The sequence below is a fragment of the Mastacembelus armatus genome, chromosome 3 (genome assembly GCF_900324485.2).
Source record: "Mastacembelus armatus chromosome 3, fMasArm1.2, whole genome shotgun sequence".
Lineage (NCBI taxonomy): Eukaryota > Metazoa > Chordata > Actinopteri > Synbranchiformes > Mastacembelidae > Mastacembelus > Mastacembelus armatus.
Genome location: NC_046635.1, coordinates 27022313 through 27037234, shown reverse-complemented (window position 1 = coordinate 27037234; position 14922 = coordinate 27022313). Strand labels below are relative to the sequence as shown.

Below are 14922 nucleotides of genomic sequence, written 5' to 3'. Positions count from 1 at the left end.
AGGCATGACTTTGAACTTGCCAGATGGATCCTCAGATTCCTGTTGTGCTCAATGAATGGCAGCATATACAGATTCATCCAAACAAAACTCATACAAAATCTTCCAGTTTAATAATGAAAGTGTTTTTTTAAATGTAGTTTCACTGTGATCTTGTTGGAATTGCACACAGCAGTAGCATGGATTAAGTGAAAATGCTGTAGAGAGTCAGCAGGCTGACATGAGTAAAGACACAATCAGCATAGCCTCAGTAACTGCCAGCCTGCCTCAGGCTGATGAACAGCACTCCTCCTCTCTGTTCTCTCTGCACAGGAGGCGTGACACCTCACAAATTTTCCTCTATGTGCAGTTCTCACACAAACACACACACACAAATTAGGTTCCTGTATCACAGGGACACTGATATGTAGGAAGGTGTGGTACTCACCATAACTTACAAAAAAAGGCTCACTGTCAGGTATTTTGTAGTATCTCCCAGTTCCTGAACATAATTTGCTTCTTCCCACTATACACTGAATCAGAGGCATCATACCCATTCAACTTGAGAGTGCAGTCATTTTAAAGTGGAGCAAAATAGAATAATATCTTTCTTTTTTTTTTTTGAAGGTCACACTGAAACGGCCAGAACTGCACACCAAGCCAGTTTTTGAATCTCCACATGTTAAAGTGCTGATATACCAAAGGGAGCAGGGGAGCAGGGGAGCAGGGGAGGGCAGGGAGATTGAAAAGAATATGAATTTAATTGATCAGCCGTTTTAAGTGAACCAGTGACGCTGCTCCCTCCAGTATAATTACGAGTAAACACAACTACACCAGCCTCAGTAAGCACCTAATTCAACTTTACTACAGGGAATGATAATAGTGTTGACAGGGCTGTCCAGTTTTTGCACAAAATTCAACTTCCACAGGAATATGTTACTGTGCATTTTGTATCTGTGTACTATAGCAAAAAATGATACTTGCTCAGATAAGTAAAGCTGCAGATGCATGCAAACATCTTCTATTTGCATTTAACAGCAAATACAAAATATACTGTATTTACATTAAGGTACCGTTTAACCATCTCAATACAAGAAAAAATATGAAAAACAACACACACACACACACACACACACACACAAAATGCAGGTTGAAAAGAGGCATAGAACTCTGGTGTGTCATGCAGTTATTACAGTCATTTTATAGCCACTGCCACCACTGAGCATGTTCATGGACTCACCTTTTCTGTAGTGCTAGTGCGATGTCTAGTCTGCAAATGTCTAAGGGTCATGGGACATGGAGTTTGTAGAAGGCCATTAAAAACAGAAGTACTAAATAAACAAAATACAGTGTGACCAGCTGTGTGAGCTTAGCCTATGGAGATACAATGCAGAGGGTGGGCATTAAGATCTCTCTACAGGTATGTTAGGTCAGCTTAGAGGTGTGATATATTAGGACTGGTGTTGTCCAAAATGGGGCCCAACAGATTTATCTGACAGCCAGATACAAAATATCATATAATATGAATGCTAGTCGTACATAGGAATGCTATCCAAACTTTTAAATGAATGATCAATTAGAAATATTCATTATTGCCATGTTTAATTCATATTGCATCTCCCCACGCTCTATGATGGGTGGCTTTTCACTCTGTCACCATGTGTGTCTAGCTATAGTGTGTCAGACAAGGTGTTGTATGAACTAGTTCTTTTCTAACATAACTGTGATTGATTAGAAGGTCAGTGACAGGACCTGGACCACTGGTTCTTCTGAATGAAAGTCAGTTGCGCTATAGTCCCATCTACAACTCCAGCCTCTACTCTGCTAACTAAATCATCGGTAAATATCTGAATACCTTCTTATAGTTTTTGATAATGCAACAGTATATCTTTAGTGCCATCTCATTCGCATTATTTTAAGTCTAATAGCGTATCATAAATATCTAGCAGTTTGGTGCACTGTTTAAAATGACCACAAGGTGGCAACACAATGAGATGCTGTGATGACTCTGCAGTCCAGCTGGTTTTATGTTGTAAAAATTAAGGTGGAGGTAAACAACTCCATGTATGCGATTATAATCTCTCTTTTGTCATGAGGCATCAAGGCCACAGCACGTCTTTTTCTTTGTATGTGTGTGTGTGCGCGCGCATGTGCATTTACATCACACACACACACACACACACACACACACAGAATTTGTGAGGTGCCATCTGGGGAGTGAGCTCATCCTGTGATAGTGCTGAATGAGTCTTTCCTGCATCATCTGGGTGAAATGATTAATTGCCCTCCTCAGTTAAAGCAGCTCTTTAAGAGAACACAACACACCAATTTCTGCAGGAGGAAAAACAAACAAAATATTCATTAATTTAGCTCAGGCTATCACAACTGTCTCCCTTCCTCTTTCTCCATCTGTTATGCACACACACACACACACATATATACACACACAGTTATGGTGCTGAGACATGTCTATTACTGGCAGGTTCATTCTGTTTGTTTCTTGTAGAGTCAGTGTTCTTGTTCTCCAGGTAACCTCAACACTTGTGCAAGCTTCAAGTGTTTGAAGTTTGAAGAGACTCTCTCCCTGATTTTCGTTTCCAATGACAATTCCCAAATTCTCAAATGTCGTCACTGAACTCTCTTCATGTTGTGAAACAAAATAACACACACCACAGCAATGAATAGAACGGATTTATGTTGCAATAGAAAACAAGTTTTTCACAGGATGATACATTTTCAAAGTAGTATTTGTTGGTCTGTATCCTTGGCTGCAGAAAACTGACTCCAATTTGATACTCTGCTAAAGAACAATATGCTTTTGTCCTTTGTGCTACATGTAGTGTTTAGTCATTTCTAATCATGCTATAGTGTTTAACATATTATGTAGTTGGCCCTGTGATGGACTGGTGACCTGTCCAGGGTGTACCCCTGCCTTTCACCCAAAGAGAGCTGGGATAGGCTCCAGCAGATCCCTGGGACCCTAAATAGGAATGAGTAGGTACAGATAATGGATTGGTGGATGTATATTACATAGTAGCATTACAAAGTAATACCATTAAGTAGTAGTGTGGGATTGAACGTTGTGCTATTTTGTGCTTACATCTCATTCTCTTTACCTGAACTAAACTGTGTCTTGCAAATAGTAGATTACTGAAGAGACTAGAGTCCATAAAACCACAATTAAGATTCATAATAATCAAATCCCAGTTAACCTTGTTTGGCCTGTTTCTTCATTTCACACACTCTCAAGCTCTCATAAAGACTGGATGAATAATTCAATTTGTGAGGTATGTACAATAATTTCATCTTTCCACTTTTAATTCCCCTTAAGAATTCTAATACTATTTGAGCATCATACACTTTATTGGTGGAGTACACTGACACATTTTATGAGCAAAAGAGAATTTTAAGAGTTGACCGATTGTAAACTATGCTGTGTTTTCATTTTTGGCATGTGTTTGGCAAATTCCTTTCCTACATTCTTGTAATCACACACAACTTCACAATAGAATGTTATTTTCTTTGGGCATAAACCAATGTACATATAAGCATATCATAGCATGACTACAGAAACACACACACAAGGTCCACTTACTGAACTAGATGCCTCATAGAACTTTCAGCTGTGCCTCATGGTCTTGATCAGTCGATAATAAATGAATACTACAGAAAGATCAGTCGGCATTCTGATTTAATGATAAATCCACATACCTTTATACTGTGTCATACAGGTTTGGTTTTCCATGTAAAAGCACATTATTTATTATGTAAGAAAAAAAACAAAAGAGAATCACTTTAGAGTAGACTTGAATAGATTCTATTCAATTCTACCAGTTGTCACTGACTGTCATCCACTTTATATCCAATATTCATTAGACCATTGTGAGCAAGAATCCAAACAGTACAAATATAGTGTGGTTACGCAGTACAACAGGCACATTTAAATCCCTGTATAAACAGACTAAGTTCAAAATCAGCACCATAAAATACATGTAGTGGCAGTTTATGTACCAAACATACTGCATGTGCATCTAAAAAGTACAGTACAGGAGTAATTGAGCACATTTTGCACTATATAAGCAAAAAAGACTCATCAATAAAAGTAGACGTTATTAAATAATCCTACAACATACAAAACAGATAACGGTGATCAATGACAATAAGACCATCATTGACAATAGGCTGAATTCCACAACAGTGAAACATGTCATAAGATAGCACCATTCAGCTCCTTGGAAAAGACTGAGGCCTTTTGTGTTAACACACACAGACACACACACAAACAAACACACACACACACACACACACATTCATACAGACAGATACATGTGAGCTCCATGACTTTTTGAAAATGGTTGACAAGGCAATGAACATTTCTGAGCTGCAGCAACATATTTAATGCTGGTGCTAATTTTTCAATGTTCGTCCATTTAAAGATAGTTTTTACTGGTTTTGTCTTTTACTCAGCTTCACTTGTGAAGAGTGAAAATTTAAAGCAGTGAAAAATTCCTCATTCTTAGATGCAAATTTCCTCCTAGTATTAAGAAGTGACCTGTATCTCACCACGACATCTTATAATGGGACATGCTGTTAATGAGTCATGATTCAGTGTGCTCAGATCTCAATATGCAACTTATGCTATTGACTCTAACCCTAACATACAGTAACATCAGGCTTACCAGTTAGATTGGTGCTCTGGCCAACTGGGATACTAGGATTGATGCATCTGGATTTGATCTGGATACAGGCCACTTAAAATGACAAGTAGGGTCTTGTCAGATATGTTAACGAAACGTAGCCTAATAAAATTCTAAATTTTAATTTCAGTTTACTTGCACTAGATATGAGTTAAGAAAATCAGTTATAAAGGCCTGGGAATGCTTCAAATTAAGTCAGATTGTCTAACAGCCAGTTGGTCCTATGACCAAGCAGGAGCACAACAGCCCTGCTGTGAGGCCAAAGTGGCAATACACATTCTTGCTTTATGGTTTAGGACAGCACATGTCGTCAGGACGATGAGCACTGAAACAGCCAATGAAAGATGTCAGTTCTCACTGCTCATGGTGACCTCACATGTGCATATTAAATCCTTAAACTGGACCACATCTGAAAAGAAACAAAACACAACCATGTACCCTTTGGATGTATCTTTACACTTCCGCCATGTTTTGCTACTTGAGCAATCGACCGCCCTTCAACAGTCTGTTGGATCATTAGCTGGGCTGATTCACTGAAATTATATAGCATTTTACCATGCTTCCTGGTTATGGCTCCTAATACACATTATTACAGTATACGTAACGAATGCTTAAGTGTTATAAGTTTAAACCTATTGTTTGAAATTGCAATGACAGTAAAAGATAAGAAGGAAATCATAATTAAATTTGAAAAAAGTCTACTTCAAAACCAAGCACATATTTTCAATCATTCTGTGCAACAAAACCACCTAGAAACCCCCTCGACCCCTCTCCCCCCATTTTAAATTTATTTTTGTGTTTTGGTGTACAGCAAAAGAAATAGTTGACATTTTCAAGTCTTCATCAAAACTAGAAGTTAATGAGCACATTTCAAATGTACACTTATGTGTACTTGCCATTTTGATTTTTAAATACAAAAGTTTCATCAATAATAGAAATTGTTTTCTTAACATCATTTAACAATACTAAAAACATTTACAAGATGGAGCGTATCTGGAGAAAGGAGGTGTATTTTCTTATTAGCTTTTGTGAAGTATTTTCTTGGCATAAAAGTCCCTACAGGTTTCACAGCAGCGCTGGTACCACCTCATGTCCTGACAGAGGTTCTTCTCTCGGATCACACGGCAATACACTGTCCACTGGTCCCCCATGCATTTGTAGGTCAGAGCAGCTGGGGGGTGGGGAAGACAGACATGTCAATATTCACAAGCGACATGAAAAAACAGGCGACACAGTGGGTTAAGCCACAAACTATCTGACACCAGTTACGGAATTTACATCCTACAAAGCTGTAACCATACTGGGTAATTGTTTGTTTTAGCTAGTATGTCATTTTTATCTGTAGCACTGGCAACACCTTCCTGATACCCTGGGTCACTGTACTAGGGCTTCTCCCCACAGGGTGACAAAATGTACTCTATACCAGTAGGAAGCATTGAAGACACTGTCAACATGAAATAAGAAACTTTAGACAACTGAGTGTCTACTTCAAGAGGTTCAACAGATCTTTGACCCACAGGATCGAGCAGGTAGTCAACCCCAGGAGCAAAAAACAACTGCTGCCCAGCATTGTGCGATGTCTGCCAAGGCCAAGAAGATGTCACGATGGAATATAAGCACAGTAGGAGGGGAGGAAGCGGGTCCAACAGCAGTTTGCCCTTATCCAGCAGGAGGTGCAACAGGACTGCCACATCATCAGCAGCTGTTGATACATGCAGCAGCCATCTGTGCCACGCTCCATGGAGCCTATAATGGAGCCACCTGACATCGATGCTATCCCCAGTGACATCCCACCAGTGCACTGCAGCTGCTTCAGTGTTTACCAATAATAAAAATGGTCTAGCAACAGCATCAACGTCTTCCTGATCAGTGAATCACTGCTGATCCCTTGTGACCCCTCCTTTTAAATTAAGTCTGCCTACACAAATGCACCTACTTACATCAATTGAGGTTATAAGGATGAGAAGAGGGGTTCTTGCTGCGTTCTATAATGACATTTATAAAGGGCTTAGCAGTATTTTTTACTATTTTACCACTTACCACACATTTAGTTTTCAGTACAACATCCCCATTTTGTGCGTATTCCATTATTATTCCCCTACACTGAAACGTGATTTTATTTGTCTTATTATAAAAACAGTATGATTATAACATCCAAGGCATCTTTAACCCTTAAACCTATAAACCTATAATAATGCCAAATGTCTCACCTAGCCTGGGGGAGGTGATGGTGTTCACATTGATGTTCTCATTGCAGGTACCATGGTGACAGGGTCGGTAGGTTGGTGGTCTCAGCGTCACTGGACAATCATTACCGTGACGACCCGTTACTTTGTGCATACACTGGACCACTCGTGACTGCAGACCCTTCCCGCAGGATGACGAGCACTGTAACAGGATCAAAGGTGTCAGTTTGAGATGTTGGGGGGGTTGTTAATCCAACTGGTATTCACTTCAAGCTAGTATGTGCAGTTCCAGAAAATCCCCATGAAACCACAAACGAGCATCATTACATTTCTGTTTTTTGTTAGGATTAATGAAATACTACAAGATAATGATTTTTAGAGTTATTGTATCTTTTAACTTTTGACAGGGCAAGACAAGCTATGTCTAAACCTTGCTTTTAGTCTTAATGCTAAGCTAACATAGCCTTGTCCTGTCACCAAACCTGAATAAACACAAACATGAGATTGATGTCAGTTTTCACATCGCAAAATGAATGAGTATATATTTTAGTTTTCATGTAAGCAATGATCAAATACAAAATCTCGCAAAACAGATCAGGTAAAAAGTTACTTGAATCTACAGTATATTTGGCATCCTAGACATTTGAACTTGCACCATCTCTGCCACGCATATGCCACCAATTTATCAAATCAGTTTATTATTTGGTTGTTTATGTGATAACAAGTAATAAGTGCACCACTTCATATAACCCAGAAAAAAAGATGTTAACACATTGAGAAACATGAAGCCTATGAGGTGAAAAGAGGAATGGATTCAAATTTTAAAAGAAAAGCATTAAAACTTTAATTTAAATCAGTTAAAAAAATATTTTTTTGTCCATTACATAAATATTACACAACTAACTTTGAACTACAAAAACATGTAGACAATGGATTTCAAGATTGAAATGTTTTTCATATTTTAATTTTATGCAAAACCTATGCTTGTAGTTATTTTACTAATTTGTGGCCAATGCGTTCTGTTTCCTAAGGGTTGCATTAAAAATGCAATCATTGCAATTGCAACCAAACTGGGATGGGCTTGTGCAAATTTGCTTATTTAATGACATTTCCAAAATAAACAGAGCTTCACTTTACACTTTAATTGTCAGGGCTTGAATTGACATTTTACACAACTGACACAAGCCCGAATGCTACCATATGTGATCTACAGTAGGTGTTATAAAGTGACCATCATCACTCAAGTGCACTTAAAGTATTTCTATTAGCAAACTGGTGCAGCTGAATTGCCATGATACATGCGTTGAGGCAATGGGTGAGGTTTAGTTAAGACAAAAAACACAGATTGCTCCTAGCCATTTTTGGATCAAGCAGTCTATGGAGTTTTAAGATGGTCATACCTTCGACCAATCTCCAGTCTTCCATTCATAACATTTGGAGTAGTCTTCACAGGGCTCCTCTTTAGTGGGCTGGGACAGTGGATCACATAGACCCTGAGGGTTTGTACACAACACTGTCCGTCTGCGAATACCCTGACCACAATCTGATGAACACTAGAAGAAGTGAAAGGACAAAGTACAAACAGAACATTGTAGGTTAAATAAATTATTTTAAATATATTTTTATTTTGTGTCTTTTTTTTATATTAAGATTTTCTCTGAAGAAACCAAAATTAATATAAGAATTTATTCTCTGCACCATAGATCTTAACTGTTAACATAACACTAAAGGGGGGGGGGTGACCTGAAACATATTTTTAAGCCCAGTTATTAGTTCCTTTAGGCTATATAACACATGGTAATGTTCGCTATGTTACACTATCAAACTATTCTATGATAAAATGACAATCTGCCTGTTTGTTTCTTACTTTCCTACTGCACCTCTATGTCTCTTGGCATCTATCATCAGTAGGTCCTGATGTTATATCCCATTAATGACACTGCTGATTATGAGCGGAGTGGCAGAATAAAATGAGTGACTAAGTGCAACTACTAAATCTACAACACATCCTAGATGGGCTTCCATTCAGATTCAGAAGAGGCCACCTGTTCTTATTGTCCATAGCTGCTTCAAGCTGTCTACAGAGTACAAGCATTTTAATAACTTGAAGAATGAGATGCTATTAATGTCCGTCATTGAAATGTCGCTAATACTTGAGTAAGTATGTTCTTACAACCTGTCAAGTGCGTCTTATCTTCTACGATCAATCACAGAAGGACGGACTCAAAGCCAGTCTGATCTGGCTTCAGCACAGTATTTGTATAACCCACCTTGGACCACTCTGACGCCTCCCACACCGTGAGGCAGAGACGGCCCTCACAGCCCTGTAGAACAGGAGGTTTTACTCCTTGGCAGTACAGGTCCCTGGTGTGGATCAGTGAGCCATTCTGTAATTGGTAAACACAAACCACCTCCCTCTGTTGAAGACCTTTACCACATGTGACGGAGCACGACCCCCACTCACCAGTCACCCACCTATGAAGAAGAGCAAGTATTTAGAGATAGTTTATAACACCAGGCCATTTGCTTTGAGTCTAAATGTTGAGATGATTGAGTCTTAGATCGTATCCACCCTGTGCTAATGTGTAAAACACAATTTTCCTTTGAAGATTTGAATCCACACAGCATTTCCAGATGATTCATAAAGACCTCCAGTGAAATACCTGAACAGAAAAGCAACTAAATCCCTTCTTCTTTATTGTTTTCAGCTGGCAAACAAAAAACTGCATTACAACAAATCTCTGGTAAGGAGTGAGACAGACAGCCCAGCTGACCAAATCATTATTTTGTGGTCATATCTTCTCACAATGTCATCATAAATACAGATTATGAAAAAAACAGCTGTGTGGTTGACTGTATGTCTTCTTAACGTTGTTTCCACATGGCAGCTACAGACAGATTGCTCTTTTCTGTGTCTAATACAGCCAGATTCAGTGTAACTGTTCTCATTTACAGTACATTATCCTGTTTCTGTTGTCAGACATAATTAATCACAGCTCATAAATACTAGCTTATATCCAGCAGTCATTTCCAAGCTGTGTTGCTGATAAAATCATTGCTTTAAAACTTGAAAATGAAGTATAAAATGTCCCTTTTAATATAATATGGAGAAAATCGCAACTTGAGCAACCCTGTAAATCTAAAACTGACTGCTGCATCGAAACTCATGCCACATATGTTACATGTAAATACAAACTGTAAACTAACCAATATAAAGAAGAAACTTCTGTTCTAAATTTACAGCAATTACAGGTAGTAGGAATGTGTGTTTTAACGACTTGATGACAAAATTAATCCTGGAAGGAGCAACTAAAGACGGTTGAAGATAATCGACAGAAGTCAAATCAATGCCAATGTAGGAGTGTTAACTGCATTTGATGAGCTTTGAGCTTTTTGCTTTGAGGTTCATTTGTGTGTGTGTGTGTGTGTGTGTGTGTACATGTGTGGAGTGTGCCTCACCGGTACTGGCAGGGATGAGAGTTGCAGAGTCGTACTTGGGGCAGTGGTCGGTTCTCAGGTTGACAGTTGCTATCATTGACCACCTCCATGGTTTTATTGGCTATTCTCATACATGAAACCACTGTCCTCCGCTCACCTGCGTGCGCACACACACACACACATACGCACAGTTATGTCTCATAGTTGTGACACTCACAGATATAGCGCATTTCCCTAGACCCTAACCCTAATCCAAACCACGACAACTAAATGCCTAACCCTAACCCTAACCCTAACCCTAAAACCATGTCTTAACTCTCAAAGAACCATTTGAAGTTGTGAGGACTGGCCAAAATGTGCACACAAGAATGATAAAACATGTCCACACAACCATAGAAAGACACACACACACAACATTCATTTTCCCTTACTCTGACCTCATAACTACCATGTGCCTAATGCTAAGAGTTACTATAACCCTAACCTTAAACCAAGTTGTTACACTACAATGATTTATGTTTTAGGGACTTGTATTTTGACTTAAGAACAGAAGAACTTCAGGACTGATTCCCCTGTTAACCCAGCTGTGTGTTTACAGAACCTCATCATTTAATTGCAATGACGTGTGTTCTGGATGTCAAACCATACGCCTACAGTATGTGGGGTCATTAAAAAGACATCATCTGAGCTGTGGGGGGGTACTGCCAGTTGCTTCTCTGATTACTAGTCCAGAAGCACCTGACTCCGACTCCTTTAGAAAAGCAGTGGACTGCAACTTCATAGCTGTGAGATGTTCAGGAAATTGACTGCCCTATAGTGTGTGTGTTACAAAGAAAGAGCAGTCCATATAGAGAAGCATGGTCTGTCTAATATGCTGTAGATAATTAGTTTCGGGAAGCCATTGGCTCTATCTCTGTCTGTCTCATTGTCCAAACCTCCTACCCCCTTTGACTTCAGTCATGGCTCAAGAATGCGTAGTTTAGCCACAGCAGCCGCTCCTTAATTGCTCCCTTTTTTAATCTTTTAACTTTAACTACTAGACATATGAGCTTTAAGAGGGTAACATCATCAGAAATTTCTCCCAAAACAATATTCAGCCTCAAATCTTTATTGTATCATTTTGGAAGCCATTTATTGACATGACTCTTACTGTCTTGGTGAGAGAATATTTGATTGTAACTATATAAAAAAAGGTCTTTTACTCACACATGAAAATTATTTGGACTTTTTTAGCACAGTAACGATCGTCTACAAGCAACTAAAGAGGAGGCAAATAAATCGGCACTGGACAAAGGCAACAACACAGAACAGCTCAATGCAAAAATAAAGAAAAAAAAACATAAGCTTTTCTTTTTGATCATGATTCATTATCCTAATTATTACAACAAAATGATCTCCAAACTTTATCCAGGAGATGAGGTCAGGTACTTCTGGATTAGTAGTCAGTGAAACATTTGAATGTAAGCCCACCATAACATCTCTTTTTAATATTGGATTCGGGTTTATCTATCTACCTCAGATCTCAGTCAGATACACGAGTTGACATCCAGAGCATACATCATAGTAAGTAATTAATCAGGTACAATTGTACAAGTGCAACAACATCTGATTTATTTGGTGTCTGAACACCAACTCCAAAGACCATTTCACTGTTTCAAATATTCACGTTATAAAAGCCTCGTGCAGCTTTTTTCTGTCAGCAGCTGGTCAGAAGTTAACTTGGACATAAAGACATGCCAATACTACTCATGCAAACAGTATTTTACTGATGTGTGACAGGTGGCACAGACTTCAGACTGAAGAAAGTAAGATTTGGAATACAGTTTACACCTGTGTTGCATAGAACTTGCATAAAGCAAAGTGCAGAGCGGTGACAAACTCAAGGAAAAACTAGTTACACCAAACAAGCAATTCACATTCAATAATGCTCTGTGACATGTACACAGGCCCAGCCGAGTCTGATTTTATAGGAAGGTGGCAGTGCATAAACCCCTCATTACAAAGATGAGTGCACATTTGTCTCAGATGTTGTCCCCTTAGAGGGAAGGGTCACTGCAAATCAACACAAACGTGTTCTGAGTGATCAACTTTCATCACATTTCTGTTCTGCTTGGAGGGGTCTGTGCCAGGACAACAGTGCCTCCACCCATAGGGCACAAGGGGGTAATGAATGGTTTGATGAGTATGAATGAATGTGAATCATGTCCTCTGACCTTCACAGTTACCAGATCTCAACCCAGCTGAACATCTACAAGAGATTTCTGGCCCATTGCTTCAGTAGAGTTGTAGAATCAATGCCAAGGTGCACTGAAGCTGTTTTGGTTGCAGATGTTGGTTTTTCCTTTCCTTTAATTTGTCATCTGTCTCTATAAAAGGCACAAGTATCACCCAAAACATTTTTTAATGTCTTGGCTTATTTGCATGATTGCTTGTCAACCACATTTCCCTTAGGTTTAATAAGGACTCCTTGACTCTCAGCACATCGAACCATGTTCTGGACAAATTAAATCCAACAGCACATACAGTATTGTTCAAAATAATAGCAGTACAATGTGACTAACCAGAATAATCCTGGTTTTTAGTATAATTTTTATTGCTACATGGAAAACAAGTTACCAGTAGGTGCAGTAGATTCTCAGAAAACAAACAAGACCCAGCATTCATGATATGCACGCTCCTAAGGCTGTGCAATTGGGCAATTAGTTGAAAGGGGTGTGTTCAAAAAAATAGCAGCATCTGCCGTTGACTGTACAAATGCAAAACTATTTTGTACAAACGTTTTTGTTTCTAGGATTTAGCAATCCTGTGAATCACTAAACTAATATTTAGTTATGACCACAGTTTTTTATAATTGCTTCACATCTGTGTGGCATGGAGTCAACCAACTTGTGGCACCTTTCAGCTGTTATTCCACTCCATGATTCTTTAACAACATTCCACAATTCTTTTACATTTCTTGGTTTTGCTTCAGAAACAGCATTTTTGATATCACCCCACAAGTTCTCGATTGGATTAAGGTCCGGGTGTTGGGCTGGCCACTCCATAACATTAATTTTGTTGGTTTGGAACCAAGACTTTGCTCGTTTACTAGTGTGTTTGGGATCATTGTCTTGTTGAAACAACCATTTCAAGGGCATGTCCTCTTCAGCATAAGGCAACATGACCTCTTCAAGTATTTTGACATATGCAAACTGATCCATGATCCCTGGTATGTGATAAATAGGCCCAACACCATAGTAGGAGAAACATGCCCATATCATGATATGATATCATGATGTTCCTCCATTTCTCTTTAGGCCAGTTGATGTGTTCTTTGGCAAATTGTAACCTCTTCTGCACATGCCTTTTTTTTTAAACAGTGGAACTTTGTGGGGGATTCTTGAAAATAGATTAGCTTCACACAAACGTCTTCTAACTGTCACAGTACTTACAGGTAACTCCAGACTGTCTTTGATCATCCTGGAGCTGATCATTGGCCTGGCCTTTGCCATTCTGGTTATTCTTCGATCCATTTTGATGGTTGTCTTCCGTTTTCTTCCACGTCTCTCTGGTTTTGCCCTCCATTTTAAAGCATTGGAGATCATTTTAGCTGAACAGCCTATAATTTTTTGCACCTCTTTATAGGTTTTCCCCTCTCCAATCAACTTTTTAATCAAAGTACGCTGTTCTTCTGAACAATGTCTTGAACGACCCATTTTCCTCTGGCTTTCAAATGCATGTTCAACAAGTGCTGGCTTCATCCTTAAATAGGAGCCACCTGATTCACACCTGTTTTTTCACAAAATCGATGACCTCACTGATTGAATGCCACACTGCTATTTTTTTGAACAAACCCCTTTCAACTAATTGCCCAATTGCACAGCCTTAAGAGCGTGCATATCATGAATGCTGGGTCTTGTTTGTTTTCTGAGAATCTACTGCACCTACTGGTAACTTGTTTGCCATGTACCAATAAAAAATATACTAAAAACCTGGATTATTCTGGTTACTCACATTGTACTATTATTTTGAACAATACTGTATAGAGAGATATTTAATATATTTAATTAATAATAGTATATTTTATTCATAGGCACCTTTCAGACCCTCAAGATCACATTAGATTAAAAAAACAATTTTAAAAACATACACAGGTAAATACAAGAAGAAAATAAAATAAATTAAATAATCCGAGCAAACATATCAAAAACTGGTCGAAGTAGTAAGTAGACTGAGATGGTATTTGTAATGGGGAATATGCAAGCCTCCTAACCACAGTCGGACTAGATTTTGATCTATGTGTATGTATTTGAACAAACTGAACAGCCAGAGAGGTTTGCGGTGAACCAGGTGAGTGCTATTGTTGATACCAATCTTTGGAGGAGGATGTGGTGGGAGCTGTTATCAAAAGCTGTGGTGAGGTCAAGGAGAGTGAGCATGATGATGAGTCCATAATCTGCCATAATCAGTAGATCATTTGTGATTTTTACCAGGGCTGTTTCTGTGTTGTGGAGTCGATGGAAACCAGACTGAAACTGTTCATATAAGTTTTTTCCAGTGAGGTGTTTGTGGACCAGTGAAGCAGCTATCTTGTTTAAATGCTTTAAATGTGGCATTGAAAAACCAACAAACATATTTTTCAACTG

At 38.8% G+C, this 14922-nt stretch overlaps 1 protein-coding gene across 2 annotated transcripts in view; it reads right to left on the bottom strand.

The window, feature by feature from the left end:
• Window positions 1-3649: 3649 nt before the first annotated feature.
• The window catches only part of adamts17 (ADAM metallopeptidase with thrombospondin type 1 motif, 17), a 73433-nt gene continuing 62160 nt past the window's right edge, over window positions 3650-14922 (bottom strand). For both annotated transcript variants that reach the window (XM_026294364.1, XM_026294365.1), the window contains 5 exons: window positions 10319-10454; window positions 9130-9334; window positions 8260-8412; window positions 6884-7061; window positions 3650-5844 (listed from right to left, as the gene is read on the bottom strand). In XM_026294364.1, coding sequence (XP_026150149.1) covers window positions 5693-5844; window positions 6884-7061; window positions 8260-8412; window positions 9130-9334; window positions 10319-10454 — 824 coding nt within the window. In that variant the 3' untranslated portion in view covers window positions 3650-5692. The remainder of the gene's footprint in view (window positions 5845-6883; window positions 7062-8259; window positions 8413-9129; window positions 9335-10318; window positions 10455-14922) is intronic.